This window comes from Schistocerca cancellata, chromosome 2, assembly GCF_023864275.1.
Source record: "Schistocerca cancellata isolate TAMUIC-IGC-003103 chromosome 2, iqSchCanc2.1, whole genome shotgun sequence".
Classification (NCBI taxonomy): domain Eukaryota; kingdom Metazoa; phylum Arthropoda; class Insecta; order Orthoptera; family Acrididae; genus Schistocerca; species Schistocerca cancellata.
The window spans coordinates 74,538,878-74,558,099 of record NC_064627.1 but is presented as its reverse complement, the minus strand read 5'-3'; the positions used below and the strand labels follow the sequence as shown (position 1 = coordinate 74,558,099).

At 38.7% G+C, this 19,222-nt stretch overlaps 1 protein-coding gene across 1 annotated transcript in view; it reads right to left on the bottom strand.

Moving 5' to 3' along the window:
- Positions 1–16,686, bottom strand: part of LOC126161344 (thiamin pyrophosphokinase 1) — a 42,500-nt gene extending 25,814 nt beyond the window's left edge. Inside the window, exons 1-3 of the mRNA XM_049917109.1 lie at positions 16,222–16,686; positions 14,864–15,099; positions 7,454–7,721 (exon numbers count right to left, since the gene is read on the bottom strand). Coding sequence (XP_049773066.1) covers positions 7,454–7,721; positions 14,864–15,099; positions 16,222–16,372 — 655 coding nt within the window. The 5' untranslated portion in view covers positions 16,373–16,686. The remainder of the gene's footprint in view (positions 1–7,453; positions 7,722–14,863; positions 15,100–16,221) is intronic.
- Between the last annotated feature and the right edge of the window lie 2,536 nt (positions 16,687–19,222).

Here is a 19,222-nt window from a genome sequence, read left to right as displayed (position 1 = left end):
CTGGTTCTCCGGTTCAGGGCTTGCCAAGGAGAAGGATCCTTAGTGGGAGCCGTGTCACTTGTAGACGTTGAAGAAGAGCTCTTCTCCGGTTGGGTATGGGAAGTGGTTCCCAAGGAAGTACTGAGAGAACCATGGGAGAGGTGAGCGATGGGAGACCTGGTCTGGGAAGGTTTGCGGGAAAGAGGGGGGGGGGAGTGTGCCAGCATTATTGATTATCATGTCCTCAGGATGTAGGCATTAATATTTTTTTTGTGCCTCAGTAAATGACAGACTGTCAATAAATTCATATTCCTGGATCTTCTGTTGTTCTTGGAAACTGGGCAAAGGGGCAACTGCGAAGGGTCATTTTCTGCACAGCTGACACACAAAAGTAGATGTTCACAAGAGCTACATTCATGGAATGATTATTTGCACCTCTTAGGTAGTGGGGCACATGGTTTCCACATCACAACTGTACAGCATGACCTTGACCTCCTCCGGAGGAAATTCCCTTCATAGGCTAAGAAAGAGGTGCCTGTACCTGTATGTTTATCCTTAGGCCCTTTTTGTATACATCTGATGAAACGTACACATCACTGGTGGAGATTAGCCCAGAGTTCCCCCATCTGTTTGGAGTGTAAGATCTCTGTGAAAGATGATTCCTTGGATTACGTTCAAAGTTTAGTTGGGGCAATGATCACAGGTACATCACATGGATGATCGCATACCAGAAGAGATGTAGATTTGGCAGCAGATGAAGTTTCAGTTAATGACTAACCATCTGGAATTTTCACCAGACACTCAACATCTGCCAATTTGCCTTCAATGTTTTCAACAAAAAATAAAACAATAATCCCCATCAGTACAAGCACAGACAAAGTACTGGGTGAAGTATTTTACTCCCAGACATCCAGCTTGCCATCTTTCCCACACTGCAGTGAGCGAAGGAAACATTTATGGTCATATCTAGCTTAATATTTCCCATCTTAAGAGACTGCTGGCTGTCATGCATCTGCCAGCAGATGAAAGTTTCACTTGCTTCATGTGTGAATCTTCCGCCACGGTACCACCCACCCCTAATGGTGGTTCTTCCGACGGGCGCCAGCCTGTCACAACAATAGTTTACCTGGCCAGTGAAATGTTGTCCACCATCTCCGTGCCCCAGCACATACTCTTTGGCTTGTGGGAAGGATTCTAGCTCAGGCACCAACAGTGCAATCCCTGCATGGTCAGGGGGTTACCACTTGACATACCCTCCACCTGATAACTGACAGCACTTTTGCTGCTTACTACCAGATTTTAATTGAGGACAGCAGGAAGGAGGTGCAGATTGGGGAGAGAGAATCTAAGTTTCTTTAGTGCTTTTGTAATCATTTCTCCATCAAATAGTTTTCTGCCTCTGTCAGCTGATTTATCATTGGTAAACATGTACTCCATGAAACATACCCATTTTTCAAAGCATCACTGTTAGAAAAACTCACTTTTGGTTCATTTTTTAAGCCATACTGAATTTTACTACGAGCTGTCTGCAACAATTATTGTAAGTAATAGTTTCGAATCTAAACAATATCCATTTAGTGTATAAAACTGCATGTGAAATACAATAAAAAAGTAAATTAGTTGGTTGGCTGGCTGACAGGGATATGGGGTGGGTTAACGATCAAACGAGGTCAGTTGCACAATCCACGAGTGGTGTATCTGGAAACAGAGATGTTCACCGAGATCATTTCCTGATCTAGTCAGGAGATTCATAACGGTAAATGTGAAAAGGCTAAAACATATTGGGCATATTTTGTACCGTTAATAATAAAAGCAAGATGAAGGAGATAGTGAGGTCAGTAGGTGAGCATCCCGGAGCTTTTCACAGAACAGGAAACTTCCTAGCCACAACTGTCCCACACCTGATACGTTACAGTCAAGAGCACACACTATTCAACAAAGTGCCACATCCACAGATTACAAAATTGGGTGTGGCAGAAAGAAGACAAATGAAATAGAAAAACAAAGAGTACAAGAGAAATGAAAGACTAGCCTTGTGAAGGCAGTACGAGACGCCCCATCCCAACCACTCTGTCCCAGCACCAGAGCTACAGCAAAACCTTGTAACAGAATAAAAACAACTTGCATAGAGAAAACCAAAAACCAGTTCAACCATCCACAAATTGCCTGGCAGTCTTAGAGGCAATGAGTCCTGAAGTCCACACTTCACGCTTAGTGCAGAAGGAAAAACAGGGAGAGGGGGGGGGGGGGGGGGCATTCCACCAACATATGAGCTACTGTTTGTAAGACTCTACAACCACAATGTGGAAGTAACTTATGAGCACCGTGCTGCAGTAGCCTCCTTGATTGTGCAGATTTAATTAGATGGGGCAGTAGCCCACCAGATGCTGTTCCATTTCCAGGTGAGAAGAGGTCTCACATGCACCCACAAATCTGCACCTGGGGTCGGCAAAGCAAATGGGGAGAAAGTAAGTGCTCCTCTAGTCAAACAGTCCACTAGTTTGTTCCCTGGGATATTCACATGTTGTGGGAACCAGTGAAAGACAACTGAACAGGCAGCAAAACGAAGTCAAAAATACAAAAATGAAACAGAAAAAAATGAACGTTATATGCTGATGTCCTGTCTTCTTATCCAATCGAGACTTCATGGCATAGCCACAAAAAAGTCATTTGTCTCACCCAGGTAGGCTCTCACTTTACACTTCAACAATGTGTTAAACTGTCTGGTTCAATGTCGTACAATCTGAGCTGAATGCATTCACTCCATATCCTGTTCAAATGCAACTTATATTCTTCAACTTGGGCTGTGAGAGTACAAAACCAATGGGTATCTGTTGAGAGTCAACAGGATATTTACTTCAGGTGGAGCATTCATATTGCAGGTTTCATACCATTTACTGATTGTTGAAGTTGCTATCAGAAGCCGGGGGAGGGGGGGGGGGGGGGGGGGTAATCGCAAGGGTGCATTTCTGGAACAAAATTTGTTTGCTGTCAAACCTGGGTACCTTCATGGATGGGAAGTGTACGATCCCTCATTTTTTCAGAAATATTCATTCAATATAACTTCTTGCCTTCTTAACAGAGGATGGCTAAGGGGCAGTGTGTTAGCCAGTATAGTGGAGTACTTCTTATGCACCCAGAAATGATTCTCTTGGTTGCACTAAGCCGAAAATTATTTAATTGAAGGGTGTTGAACTATAGACTTCTAGTATACTGCAACAGCTTCACAGGTCTGAGTTTGCAGCTCTCTGGCATACAGCTGTGCTAGCTTACTTTGTCTGTGATGCATGAACTAGAACAATGTAGGTATATTTTGCTTCACATGGTAAGAGAGTCACAAAACAAATTTCAGTGATAAGGTTGTGTGAAAGGAAATCATTATCTCCTAAAGTACCACATCCAGAAAACTTTCTAGCTTTAGACAAGAATTTGAGATCTCTCTTTCTCGGAAGAACTGTGTTTGATGGTTAGTAAACAATTTCTGCAATATATGTAAAATGTCTGTATGGACTGCAACCTTCAGAATTATAAAAACCCATCTTTTTCTAGGAAGCACAGTGATCCCAACTAACTCTGAGAAAACAAATGTTGAACATGCTAAGCAGGTAGTTTTCCAAGAAGTCGTTTTGACATGAATGGTTCTAAAAGACAATGGTAACATTAAGGTACTAGCAGAATTAAAGCTGTGAGGACAGGTCATGAGTCATGCTTAGATAGCTTAGACAGTAGAGCACATGCCCACGAAAGGTAAAGGTCCCGAGTTCGAGTCTTGGTCCGGCACAGTTTTAATCTGCCAGGAAATTTCAAATCAGCAACACTCCGCTGCAGAGCGAAAATTTCATTCTGGAATGGTGCCATTCACAAGAAAGCTTTGTATTTTATTTCTTCAGGATCTACAAAAAATACATGGAGCATGTGTTCAAATGGTACACACTTCATGATATCAGCAATGCATGACATGGACCAAGCAGTCACAATGGTGACAGGGTACAGTACCTTTCACATGACAACACAAAATTGGAATCTCTACAGAATCAATTTCTGCCATATCTAAGACTCCATTACATCTGTGTCTGAAAAGCAATTCCTCAGTAATGAAACATATGAAGCCTTATGACTGACTACCATCTTTACAGTGAGTGCACAAAATATTTGCTAAATATTAGATTTCACTTTGTCTTAAGTTGCAATTTGAACAGCAATTGTATACAAATGTCCTTTAATGCACTGTGATTAACAGCTGGTGGTGACATGCTGAGTTACAGGGCAATGACCTTCAGTATGAACAGAATATTAAAATAAAAACTGGTTTATCATCAGTACCTTCATGTACCAACAAAGACAAAACAGCAAATTCAGTATCAAAAAATTCACATAAACTACCACCAGTTCACAGTGAAGGGGTAAACAAAGAGAGAGTACAGTTGCCTGTTCACATTGTCAACATACTAGCTGTTACATGCTAAATGCAATTTAAGTCTGTGTATATAATAGTTATTGTCTTATGCTCCTATAATTTAATATAATATTCTTAAAAAAATAAAATTTAAATTTTCCAACATAAATCACTTTTTAATAATAATTAAAAACCAATAAATCCTAAATTTGAAAATTTTAAACTAAGCACACTAATAAAGTATTTTATATTTACTTCCAGATACATATACGTATCAAAACGAAAATCTCCATTGATCGTGTTGTAGCCATGGCTACCTGTACGAGCTAATTTTTGCTTGTTGACAGTACTCTGAGGACCAGTTATTGTGGAGTGAGTTAGTTGCAGTTCAGCTCTTGGCCAACACTGAGTGACCCGAGTTTAGGTAGGACACTCATCGGCACTACTCAGTTGCCCTATTAATGCTTTTACAGCATGTTCATGGTGTGATTGGTTGTTGCTTACATTTCAATGTGGAAGCGATCATTAGCAAATTGTGTCACATATGCTGAATGTTATCAAAAGTATTAATGTTTACCGAGTGTCAGAGGTTGCCCTAAAATTCCAGACGAAATTAAATTTTGAGATCTGGGGGTATTCATCACAAGGCAGAGAGAGAGAGAGAGAGAGAGAGAGAGAGAGAGAGAGAGAGAGAGAGAGAGAGAGAGAGAGAGAGAGTGTTTTAATCTTTGCATGTTGACAAAATGCTGGAGACCAGTTATTGTCATGGCGCAAGGTAGATGCAGTTGGGCTTTCAGCCACAATGGAGTGCGCCGAGCTTGGCTATTGCGTTTGTCAGCACTGCTTGATAGCAGTCTTAATGCTTTTACAGCAAGTCCATGCCACGATTGGTCGTTGCTTAAGTTTCAATGTGCAAGTGACCAGTAGCAAGTTGTGTCATGTAGATTGAAATGTTGAATGTTATCGAAAGAGTTACTGCTTACCGAGTGTCTGAATAAATTATAATTTGTGACCCTTTAACAATGTATGTTCTCACTTAAAACATTATTCATAGTATCCCTGGAGGAATTATTTAATGAGATTAGCTGTATGGGAAGTTTGTTGGGAAAGTAATGAGAGACTTTAACCTAATATAGCAGGCCTGGAGGAAGACCAACAGGACAGTTAAAATGTCAAATTTGAATGAAATATTAGTAAAGAAGGGAGAAACATTATTGAGGGGGAGGGGGGGGGGGGGGAAGGAGTTGGTTTAACAAAAATTGTTCCACTAGATGGGGCTGGAAGTATCATAACATAAATGGGTTCAGCTACAAATGACAAATGCATTGCAATATGACAGCTGTGATGAGTGTTGCGTACTACATCAACCGTACTATGCAAAGTAAATGACCATTCAAAGTCTGGCACAGTTGTAGCACAGTTAGGTAAGCCCATGCACCACAGCAAGGTTGTACATCAGATGGGAAAAAATCTGTTTCTATTTGCCCTCAGGCAGAAAACCACATAAAAGGGAATAATTAAATCTGCTTTTAATTGTCGTGAGACTTATACACAATATGTTCAACATGCTGTTCACTGTTTTTAGTCACAAGTTGAACTTACAAAACAGCATGTTTCGCAACAGATCAGTGTCTCTCATGGATAACATTCAGTATGCACAGTGCAACGTGAAATTTCAATTCAGTTATATTTGTAATCAGAGCATTGAACATAGCATCTTTCAGGTAACCCCCAGTCAGAAGCCTCACAGATTATCAGGTGATCTTGACAACCAGGATCTCCTAAATGTGTCTGTAGCAATTGCTTTACTGGCTACGCAATGTGTTTGGGGGGGAGAGTGTGAAGAGTTGGAATGACATTTGTGAAAAAAAAAAAAAAGGCCCAATGATGCTATCAACTCCCATCACACAAATTACCTTTAAAGAATGATGCAGCACCAGCTGATGTGTGACCGGACCTTCATTTGCCCATATTCTGCAATTCTGCGTACTGACCTGTCCTCAGAGATGAAAATGGGCTTCATATGTCCACAGAATGTTCCATGGCCAGTCAATGCCCACTTCCATGATGCAAGCAAGAAATTCTGGAGCAAACCTTTGTCTAACTGGAACTCCCGAATATGGGTAATTTTGTATGGGCAGCAATGCAGGATGTTTCACAAAATTTTATGCACAATGCTTAAAGGCATATCCAATGTTCAGGCAATTTCCCGTGCAGTGCATGTATGCCCATCACCCCCTGATCCCTACCCACCATCTACTGATGTCTGGACTACTTTCCAGACTGCTTTCAAAGCCTTCCTGACAGCATGCTATGTGATTTGACAGGGCACGATTCTGATCAACTTACATAAGAACCCTTCTTTCCACACTATCAGAAATGGTCGTCCAGGAGACAAAGACTACAGAAGTCTTCAGTTTTCTTTTCCCAGAAATGCAGCTGTGATGTATGCAGTCAGGCTTAGAACCTAGCCTGTGTAGCTAATGTTTGGTCTGGAACATGCTTGTTCTACAGACATTTTTTTTCCGGAGTCTTGTACCTATCCTATTTAGCAGAAGGCTCTCGAAAAGCTCCTAAAGTTTAACACCACCCAAGAAGTGCTATTTGATTGTAACTTTCTATTTTATCAGAAGGTTTGTTCAGTTTCAAGAAAGCAATAGCTTAGTAATTTTGAAAGTGTTAGGTAGGCTTCCTGATTTTAGGATTGATCTATAAAGTTTGATAAGCCACATTTTAGTGCTCTTCCCTCAACGAATCAGAAACTGAGTGTTATCTAATTGAAACCAGGTGACTGGCCTGTCTTTAAATTACATTGGGAGGGGGAGGAAAAAAAAAAAAAAAAAAAAAAAAAAAAAAAAAAAAAAAACCAACCAAAAGTGCAGGAATAAGGTTTTATCATATACAAGACAACACTTGGCCTACTCTCTCAACCAAGACATAAGAAGTCAACAATTAAACAATGAAAAATATAACTTTACAGTACACATCTAAATATAAAGCAAAGCTAATCTGAAACTAGTTTCAAAGTTAACAAGTTGATAAAAAATATTAAATCCTAAAAATCATAGCATTACTTACTTAGGTTCCATTTCAGTCCCGTAGTAGTGACTGAATTGGCCTTTCCACCAATAGGAATTAAGCCACACCACACTTTTTCTGCAACGAGATCAGGCGGGAGAGCAATTTCATGGGAACCTGGCCTCAGCAACCATGTCAGGGAGTCTGACGACAAAAGGTAGACAGGCATAGCACCGTCCACATGTGTCATCTTGAATAGAGTATTTATGTTGGCAAATATATGGTCCATTCTTCCTGCAGATTGAACCACAGCTACAAGGGCATCCACCTATCACAATAACTGAATGACATATCTCAACAAAGGAGTCATGAATTAGAGGTTAAATTTAGAGACTAATTATTGCAGATCAAGAGTTAAATGTTGATATGTAGTACAGCTTCAAGAAATATAATGTTAGTAACATTAGCACTTGCCCACAATGTACGCATGCATGTGCAAATACATTCATACGAAAATCTAGATCTTTAAGCAACATCTCTGATAGAGAAAGTAATAGTCTCAGTCTGAAAAATCTCATTTTTTTTTCAAGTCTAACACTTATAAGCCACATTTGCTATCCTTTCAAAATACAGAATATCAGACTTTTAGTGTCTCTCACCAATTACAATGTTGGGTTAGTCTTTATGGATGTACTGATGGATCTTCGGGTCGTGGTGTTTGCCCTAGAAGCTCATGCACAGAGAAGTGTATGTTAGGGCAGCAAAATGTCATTGACCACGCTATATCGCCCACAGGCAGGTGCTTGATAAGCAATCATAAGACACATGTAAACAGGAACGAAGGTTTATTATAGCCCCAGTAGAGAGATTTAATAACAAAGGAAAAACTCTTCTGAATAAGAAATAATACAACTTGTAGACACCAACACGCACATGCCTGGAACACACAGTGAGACATGAAGACTATGCCACCAACAATCCCTAACGACAAAGGTTGAGCGTTCGGCATAGCTGACTGACAGGTACGTCTCTGGATAGTCATAGGTTCCGCTGTGGTGTCTTCCAAGCGGCCTCTCACTAATTGGCTACTAAGTGCCAGCACATGGATTGGCCCAGAGCTTCGGTGAAGAGAACTGCCAACATGTTGGCTTGCACTGCCCTATGTAGCTGGGGCACAGTGGAATTTGTGCCGACCCATTTACGCACCCATGACATGGCAAAGGAAATAGGTCCCTGGCACAGAGGACCTCTGGTGGTGCTTGTCCTGCCATCTGGCGTCGTCACTGCAATCAACGCAGTCTTGATTGGCAATGCCTTGTATGCACGCAGTTCCACGATGCTTCAGTGTCTGAGGGGTTGCCGATCCCTTTAGGCGAACATCAGGTACATGGCAGACCATCTCATGGCAGCAGAGCACCAAGGATAATTGTACACAAGGTTTGAGTAATTTTGGAACTGGAAAATTTCCTGTGGGTCTTTAGAGACAGCTTTTTGCCAGAATGGCACCTCCATCAGATTTGGCATACCTTTAGATCTGCACAAAGAAAGAAGTGGATCAGAAGTCTGGTTGTCTTACATGATAGGGGTACAGTACACTACTATCTGACTCATGAATACCTGGCTGACTTAATATCATAACATTTCTCTCTGACAAAATAATGATTAAATTACTGTACAGAGTTACAATTATAAACTACATATTGTATTGTTAATATTGAATAAATTACCAGAATCACTCAACAAATGAGGCTTTGAAACCCCCCTTCAAACACTCTTAAACAACAATGAACAAATGGCTACTTGCTCTGTTGACATCCTGTGTTCTTTGTTTCTTTGATTGTGTATCAAATGTTCAAAGAGTGCTCGCTCCTCAATTATTGTTTTGTATGGTACTTTACATTTTAATTGAAAAGTCCAAAATGGGTGATAAATGAAAAAAACTTGTAGTGCCTATGATCAGAAACTAAGTGCTGTAATGAGACTGGATTCTAGGGTAGCTTTGGAGATAGGGGTAGGAAAAGTACTGTTGTAGACTGGAAGACAAATCAAGCAGATATCAAAACATCGTGCGCTTCCCAAGCTAATGGGAGTGCAATAAAACCAAGAAAGACAATGTTGAAAGGTCAGCATGGAGATGCTGAAGAAGCTTCATGTTTGTGGCATGAACATTTAAGATGAAATGGTTTGGCCATTACCAGGCTGATATTGCAGGAAAAACATTGCTATTTCAGTGTCTGGCAAATAGACGGAAAACATTCAGAAATTTAAAGAGACGGATGGTTTGATTGGTGGAAGAAACTATTTGGTACTCATCAGATCACCATTAGCCAGTTTACCTGGCGACAAAGATGCTGTGTCACTGTTTAAAGACTATACTTTGAAGTTAATTGACGAGCAGGGAATTTCTGGTGAACAGTTTTACAATTGTGACAAGGGAGGTTTAAATTACAAGATTATCCCTATGAAAACATTTGCTTCAAGAAAGGAAGTTGCAGCACCTGGATACAAGAAAAGTGAGGAATGAGTCACAATATTGGCTTGCAGTAATGAAACTGGCAACCACATATTTAAGATTACATCAATAGGGAAATCATGAAACCTACGCTTTAAAGAACCTGCAAAATCAGGATCACTGCCTCTACATTACACTCTTCAACAGAGAGCATCCATGAATTCAGAAATATTTAAAACCTTGCTCCAAAATGAATTCATAACAGCTGTATAGAAATATTTGACAGATGACCATTTACTGAGGAATGATCTGCCACTTCTCAATAATGAGGCTTTATATCCTGCCAGTGATGAACTCACAGCTGAAGACATCAAGGCATTATTTTTAACATGTAATGTGATGACTGTCAGCTGATAGACCAGGGCATCCTTGAAATGCCAAAGAAGAAGTATCATCACTGCCTTCTGAGTCCATTGATATCAGTGACTGATGATAAGATTGCAACCATTCTGAAGAGGGTTGACTTCCTAGTTGTCATAATATAGTAGGCCAAAGCACGGAAGAGAAGCTGAACACTTGTAAGATGTTAGAAAATTCTTTTAGACCAAGAAGCAGGGCATTTTAACTTTGAATCCATGTGTGAAACTGAAGTTAAAGATGAAAATGATACTGTTTCATTGCTCAAAAAATTGATCGGGCTGTGAGGGTGTCTAATCAGAGGACGTCACAGAATGGATGACAAATAATGAAGTTGATGAACTTTGAACGATATTGTGGAATGATGATGCAGGGGGAAGTAACAAGAGGAGGAGGCCAACTTAAATGATAGCAGAAATCTCACCCCACACTCAGAAGGGTTCCAGATGGTTCAGGTTATGCTGCAGTACATTAGTGAGCTTGAGGAACCAACACCAGCTGAAAACCATAAGAGGCAGGCTGACAGACAAAATGCAATGTTTGCATAAGCAGAGATATACTACAGCACAGAAGAGGGTTAAGGGCAGGTAGAAAGGAAATTTTTTTTTCACACTTTTGAATTTTTATCACATTATAAAATTTGCAAATAAAATGATTTTTTATGTCACTTATAAACTCACATGGGAAGTATTTTATTTTTTAAAATATAATCTACACCAGTTGAAAAATGTTGAAATTTTCACATTCATTACTTCAAGATCTAAGAAGGTCAGTAATTTTTTATATTTAAGGCTGTGGATTGCTATGTTCTAAAGGTCATGTCCAGAAAAGGATGGGCACCAGGTTGAGGAAGTTTAAACAAAGTTTGAGAGACAATAAACTTTCTGTTGGTAAAACCATAAGAGGCAGGCTGACAGACAAAATGATTGATGAACTACAGCAATATTATGTGATGGACATTATAAATAATACTGAGGCTCTGTTGAAAATGAAGCAGACAGCATGGGCTACCTTCTTTCACAGACTGTCGACTGATTAAATACCAGTACACCACCTTTGCCATCCTGGACCTGATTCATGGTGCAATTACTGCAATGCCCAGTATTCAAACAGTTCATACAGCCATAAACATTCCGTCCCAGCAGCAGTCACAGATATCATAAAACCTATTTACAGAGACCTGGCAAATCCTCCAATTACTGAAGAAGTGCCTGCATAGACAGACTCAAAATCCCAATGAGTCTTTCATAATCTTATATGGACTCACTTACCCAAAAATGTTTTTGTTGGAATGAAGACACTAAAGTGGGGGGGGGGGGGGGAGTGATGCTGTTATTGCTTTTAATGATGGCAACTTTGGTAGGGCGAAAGTGCTACCACACATGAGAACTAATCCTTGAGCAAACTGCATCAGAAAACGTGAACGAATGCACAAGGTTCGCATTGATAAAGCAAGAGTGCACAGCACTGTTGGCCACTAAAGAGTCCAGAAAAGAAGGAAAAACCTTAGAAAAAATCAAAATAATGATATACAGTATAGTAGGTAAAGAGTGCTTCTGAGAGAAAAAAAAAAGAAAAAAAAAAGCATATATTAAGTGAGTTACAGTCTTATGAAACTTTAGAAGCCGTTTCTGAAAATTTACATTTTCTGTTGCATTTTCCCCTAAATCTCAGAAACCACTTTGAGTAGAGTATTCAAATTTTCAGGGAGTAATAACATACATATCCAGAATCTACTCAACTAAAAGAAGAACACAATGTTATCTGTAATTACAATTATTTACGGTAACATACAAAAAGTACACAAAATTTTAACCATGCAATTAAAAAAATTATTTCCGAAAGCAGTGGCTGAAATGCAATTATTGTAGTTCAGTAGACTCAGAACATACAGTTTAATGTCTTTTAGAATTTTCATGTCAATGGCTACAGTGGTTCCTGAAATACATGGAAGCCAAGTCACTAAATTTAACATTGGCAGGATAGGGCATTCCAACTCCCCTTGAAGGACAGAAACGGTCATCTATCAAAGTTTTTTTTATTTTTTTTTTATTTATTTTATTTTTTTTTTAAACCTCAAACCTTTAAATTTCAACTTGTGTGTTAGGTCTGGCTTTTAATGTGTGTAACTGTACATTCATACCTTACAATGGAGACAGAACTACGTTTCCCAGATTAATTTTTGAAGTGTGCAGTATGTACAGAAACACTTAACTAGCACATATTATTTGGAAAGTCAAAAAATGTTAATAAAATTGGAGTTTTGTTTAAAAGAACGGTAGTTTTTAATGGTACACCTGGGGTCAAAAGAGAGACTATCTGAATTTTTTTGTCATCTGGCTTGACCTGCCACATCAGGATGGATAGTCTACAATCTACTGTAGATCATCAAAGTTTGTACAAGAAGATACTTTGCTTTTCACTCATTCACTAGAGGACATTCCCTTTTCATTAAGAACAATGCTGATCTTAGGCAATAAAGCATTTATGAAACGCTGCACCATTGTGAGAAATTTTTTGTTGATGAAGCCTGACAAACATGACAGATGGAAGTGGAGAAACATCAGTATCAAAGTACAATATGAATACAGACTCCAAAATCATCTTTGTCATAATTATTTCCACCTCTCTCTGAAATAGTATCATGCATTAATATGTCAACAGACACACAAGATACAACCTCTATAAAGGTTAGGCTCTTGCTCCGGCTCTGCTCAGATCACACTGAACACAAAAAAATGACTTCTTACAACTCTACAACCTTAAAAGGGTAGGCCACAATGTTAGGATTTACTTCAAACCTTTTACATATTTAGTAGGCCATTAAAACAACATAATGTGCAAGTAGTAAGGTGCACTAATATGGCAATTCCGAGAAAATCTCAAGTTTAGTTTTTCGCATCTACCATGCAACTCATTTATCTGTGCATAGGTGCTGGATGTTAGCGTTTGTGGTGGTCAAGTGGTTAGTATTTGAGCTTTGTCAGATGAACGTGGATGAGGTGATGGTTTGACTCCCACTCAAACATTCATTTTTGTAGAACAAGTGTAACTTCTATGATACTAAAAAAAATGTGCACCTACACTATTCATTCTTGCATTAGCAATGTGTTACTGCTAGGCAGATTAACTGCCAAATGGGGCCTGCCTCTGTGTCTGCATCTCAAAGTGTTGAGGTGCAGAGTAGTTCTGGGTACCTTACCAGATTGCATGTACAAGGGATTTTGCAAAGCACGATAGGCATACATTTTCAGGAAAACTGTGCTGCTTCATTTACTTGCCGATAGTTATAAATATGTTTGTTCTAATAATTAAATTTAATTAAAGCAATAAGTAGTCAAATAACATGAAATTCACTAAAACTTCATGCAAACACCTTCTTTTTTTTAATATATTACCTTTCAAAAATAAATTCAACAAAATGACCAGTGTTGAAAAAATATAAATTAGAATTATGTTTGAGTTAGAGTCAAATCATTGCCTCATATACGTTTGTCTTCCAAAGCTCCAACACTATCCACCTGACTGCCGCAAACGCTAACGTCCAGCACCTACACACACACATACATCAGTTACATAACAGACGTTAACCTTCTCTTAAATGTGGACAAAGTTCGAAGCAAATCTGTGATCCCAACATTGTGGCCTCCTCCCCCCCCCCCCCCCCCCCCCCTGTAAGATTTAGCTGCCCAACCAAATAAAAGATTTCACAAGCTTTTAGCATAATATACTCGCATACATATCTGATTTATGGTGCATTTAAGCAAGCAATCTAGATTTAATTCCCATAGTTGAGAAAATAGTAAATCAGAACTACTGTCTCGTCATTGTAAGAAGATCCCTGACAACTGGCCGTGCATTTGCCAGCTTTCACTGTGAAGCTGAAACGGTTGCAGGTGAAAATAATAGCAGTCTATAGAGCTGTGACAATGTACATATGTTACCATAGAGACCTTTACAAAATTGCATTACATGATGATTGCGGTAGGTGCACAAAGCTGTTGTGCTCAGCTTACAGGATCTGTCAGAGATCAGCTTATATTGCCTTCCCATGGCTGAATCCCAAGCTGTACTTAGCTGCAAACAGTCGTCTTTATTTAGCGTGATGTTACAAATTTTTGTCTATCGCTTCTTTAGTTCCTCTATCTCAGAAACTATTAGTCCATATAATAACAGATGTCTCTTCAAATGGAATATAATGTCTATTTTCTAGAGTATGTTCTGCTACCACTGTTTTCTAAGTCCCGAAGCTGAAAGCATCTCATGTTCCACACAGTGCCATTCAATGGTACGCACAGTTGGTCCTATATAAAACTGTCTACATCCAAATGGTATTTTATATACTCCTGGCGATCATGGGTGTGGCTGAGTGCACAAGAGAATTTTGTAAATATAAATTAGTATAAGAAGTGAAGCATGTAGTCAATAAAGATCTAAAATATCATACCTGCAATGGCCCAACAGTTTCAATAAGTTCAAGTGTGAAACTTTAAAGCAAAAAACAAATCAGATTCATCCTAAATAATTTTTCACACCTATTACTTGCCTTCATTAATTACGATAGACTAAAAGTTGCAACAAAAACTGAATAAGACATTTACCTTAATTTTCACCTTGCCAAGATGCTCAACAGCAAACAAAGCAGCTTTTGTAAAATCAGTTTTATTCTGATCCGGAGTGACAACAACAGGAACCCCTCTCTTCTTGTAATAGTCAAGAACACATTCTTCCACAGAATCTAAATCTCCTATTATGAAATCGGGCAACGAACAGCTTTCTTCTTCACTGAACTTAAACCAACGGTTGGTTCCTCCATCAACCGTAATCCTCAAAGATGCTGGGGTAATGTGAAAATCAAAAGTTTAGAAACATGCATCTTGAAAAGAAATCCATTTATCTTATGTACTAAGTATGTTTTGAGGAAATTTACAGTAGTAACAAATATACTACCAGAAGAGTGATTAGACTGTGATTATCAAAGATAATAAAAAAAAAAGTTTTATTTTTCAACATTATGCTTACTAACTTACAGTTTTCCAAGTGATAAAGACAGCGATTTCATCACAGAAATAGCATTAAGCCATATGTACCATACAATTAAGGTACTGCACATCTCTGCAGTCCTTTTTTTCCATAAGAACTAAAAATTATTAAGGTAACCTAATTAGTGATTGTTATTAGTTTCCATTACAGACAAACATTAAAAGTGAGGGCCAAGGGGTGATATTACAACCTTCCCTGCCTCCTGCTTCACCCTGAAATATTTGTTGTTTCGAATATGCATGTAGCCTGAGGTCTATGTAGTGTAGTAGTGTAACAATCTAGTTGTAATTGCATAAACTAGAACAATGTACAGAAGCAGGCAAGGGAGTACAATGTACCACTTCTCAAAAGTAAATGCAATAAGCAGTGTGTTAGCAAATACAACCTTACAGAAAATATTATCACTTTCAGTATTATCAGGAAATTTGAAGAAACTAACAGTGCAGTCACTAAGAATAGCAGTGTGTATAAGAAAGCTATAAGATGTTTACATAGAAGTTTTCTAGATCCAAATTCCTGGGGGAAAAAAAAGTGAAAAGAACACTACATAAGGTTATACAAACAGTGGAAGGGCTACATTGAAGGGCCAGTTGGAGGAAACTGAAAAGCTGATGCTTTACTTTCAACCTTATCTCAGAATTACAGCACTTCGTTCTCTTATCAATAAATAAAAGAGTATGACCTGCTGGCATACCTAACTTTTTTGTATGATACATGTTCCATTTTCTATGCCTTCAAAGATGTCAATTATTTTGTCTTAACTAGTAACATTTTATGGTGCTTCACATTATTTCCAGAGTGATCCACATTTGTGGCCTTGAAATATCTTACTGTAATAATTTGTTTAAATAAAATAGTATGACCTAAACTGATATGTCAGCATTGTCTAAATATCATTTAAAATATTTTTGCTTACCGTTCTGCCACAGAGAAAGCATAGCTGCACGACTGTGGATTATAGGCTGATTTAAAATCATAACAACATAGCTAAATTTACTTCCGTCTGGGGTCAATATTTTCAATGTATCCCATCGATGCACACTGTGTTCCAAGTCAGTCACATTCATGTTACACTGTTGTTTGAGCTGCTACTTGATTCACACATTGTATATTTTACGATCAAATCGAAAAAGGAAAACTTGGCTTTTCTGGGTCATCTACTATCTCAGAATAATTTCTTTACAGCAGCTGCGTTTTGTTGTCATGAAACACTGATGCGCCATATAACACGAATACTCATCACAGCTTCAGATTAAGTTGACAACGAAGAAAACATACTTTTTAAGAACTAAACGCTAGAAACCATACGCCGGCTACTTAAGTCACATTGAGCTACCACGCTCTTGAAAGACCGCATTTATGGTCAATGGTTTGTGTACGCAGGGCTGTCAATGGAGCGCCGATGAAAATCCTTACTGCTCTCCAGGCAGATACAAATTTCTTTCAGAAATAGTCTTCGTAACCATCTCTCAGTATGTCCAATAAATGGAACTTTTATAATGTCTCTTGCAATTTGCACTTGGGTGGCTATTCTACAGCAAGGCTGAGGAAGACATTAAAACAGTCAAAAATTTTAGACTGTGCAGGGCTGTACAATCTCCGGTTAGCAACCGCTTAAGCGCTATTCTCGGAATAGCGCGGGGACGCATTGGACGAACAGGGATAATAAACTCCTAACCAGAGAATAAAATCTGGATAAAGACCAGTTCACACTGGCCGTCACGTCACGTCATGTCCCGTTCCGTCAAACTATTCCGCAATGCCTTTCAAATCGCGGCATCCATATTATTGGCAGTCTCTCCACATCACGGCATCGTCTGGTTTTCTCTGGAGGAAAGTTCTTACGGTTGACATCGTCGATCCGTTGCTGATTATGTGACCCACAAGCTCATTTCCTCCCAATACACGGCCATGCACAGATATCCATATTTCGTTTCTTCGTGGCTTTTCTGGTTGATATCAGTTGTTTGTAGTTCGTTAGCTGCTATCAATTGTTTCGTTTTGTAATATATTTTGTTAAAATTTGTAACACATGACGACGGATTAACTGAAGAAGTGAGACAGCAGTCTGAATGGTACGACATGAGTGTACTGAATTACTTGCCCTCTTCTAGATTTATAAAGTGGATTTTTATAGATAACAGTTTCATGAAAAAAAGTACTGTTGATAGAATCAGATTGATTAATAGGTGGAATTTGTCACGTTGTCAAACATTTGTAGTGTTAGATAAAGAAACAGAAGAATGTTGAAGATTAGATGGACAGACCACAACTAATGAGGAGATATTGAATAGAAGTGGGAAGAAGAGAGACTTGTGGCACAACTTGACTAGAAGAAGGAATCGGTTGGTAGCACATGTTCTAAGTCATCAAGGGATTACCAGTTTAGTATTGGAGGGCAGCATAAAGGGTAAAAATCGTATAAAGAGAACAAGAGATGAAAACACTAAGCAGATTCAGGGGGATACAGGTTGCAATAGGTACTGGAAGATGAAAAAGCTTGCACAGGATAGAGTAGCATGGAGAGCTCCATCAAACCAGTCTCTGGACTGAAGACCACAACAACAACAACAACAGATAAAGAAATGCACTGAAACTTCAGACAGTGCAAGTAGTTTATTTAAAAAAAATGTTCAAATGTGTGTGAACGTAACTGCTAAGGTCATCAGCCCGTAAGCTTACACACTACTTAACCTAAATTATCCCCATGCCCGAGGGAGCACTCGAACCTCCGCCAGGACCAGCCGCACAGTCCATGACTGCAACGCCTGAGACCGCTCGTCTAATCCCGCGCGGGTCGTTTATTTCAAAATGTATATGTGGTAGACCTATTAATTATTAAGTAGCTCTCTGAATTGTGTGTGAAACAATTTTGCAATCATCAGTGGTGAAAATTTATGTGGTTTCACTAGCTAACCCCATTACAAATAACACACATGAACTATCAAAAGCCAAATGCAAGATGTAAAGAAAATCTATGTCTTGAAGGGAAAAATATTGAGGGAGGTATGACTCTTGCACAAACATTAGCACTGGACTATAGAGGCTAGCTTATTCATGAAATGAGATAAACATTCGTTTTATAGATTTGAGCTGCAGTCTCTCAAACAGAATTTGAGTTTTAACATTAATGTAACTTTGCTTGACTTTTATGGTGACTTTCTTTTTAGTGATTTTTGTAAAGCCTCAGAGTAATAATGGCTCTCGTAATTAAAATAGTCAAAACATTATTTTGTAACGTGTGGTCGCCAGACAAGGAAGCATCAGTCTTTGATATTTAAAAGACACAGGTTGCTGGTCTGAAAGGACATATAATGAAGACCACTATTAAAATGTTAGTTAACAGCCATTATCTTTTGTCACTTATCTTCATGTTGATTGCTGTGTAATATTACTACAAAAATACAAATTGTTTTTGACAGAAGCAGTTAGGTCCGATATACCGTCATTTTAAATAAAACACCATTATTTTTGATAACTTACTTTATCAACTAAATAATTGTACAGGATCTGGTAGATTATGCTAAGATGTTCCTCTCAAAACTCTAACAGACAGAGCAGAAGAATAACAATTGAGTGGCCAGCCAGAGTGGCCGAGCAGTTCTAGGTGCTACAGTCTGGAACCGCGCAACTGCTACAGTTGCAGGTTCGAATCCTGCCTCAGGCATGGATGTGTGTGATGTCCTTAGGTTAGTTAGGTTTCAGTAGTTCTAAGTTCTAGGGGACTGATGACCTCACAATTTAAGCCCCATAGTGCTCAGAGCCATTTGAACCATTTTGAACAATTGAGTGTTTTTGTCTTTTGTTTTAGAAATAAAAATTATCTGAGATATTATCTCTTACACCTATCATATATTCATAAATTAATTTTTTGCTGCTACTCGGTTTATTTATTTTATACAGAATTTTTCTTTTCC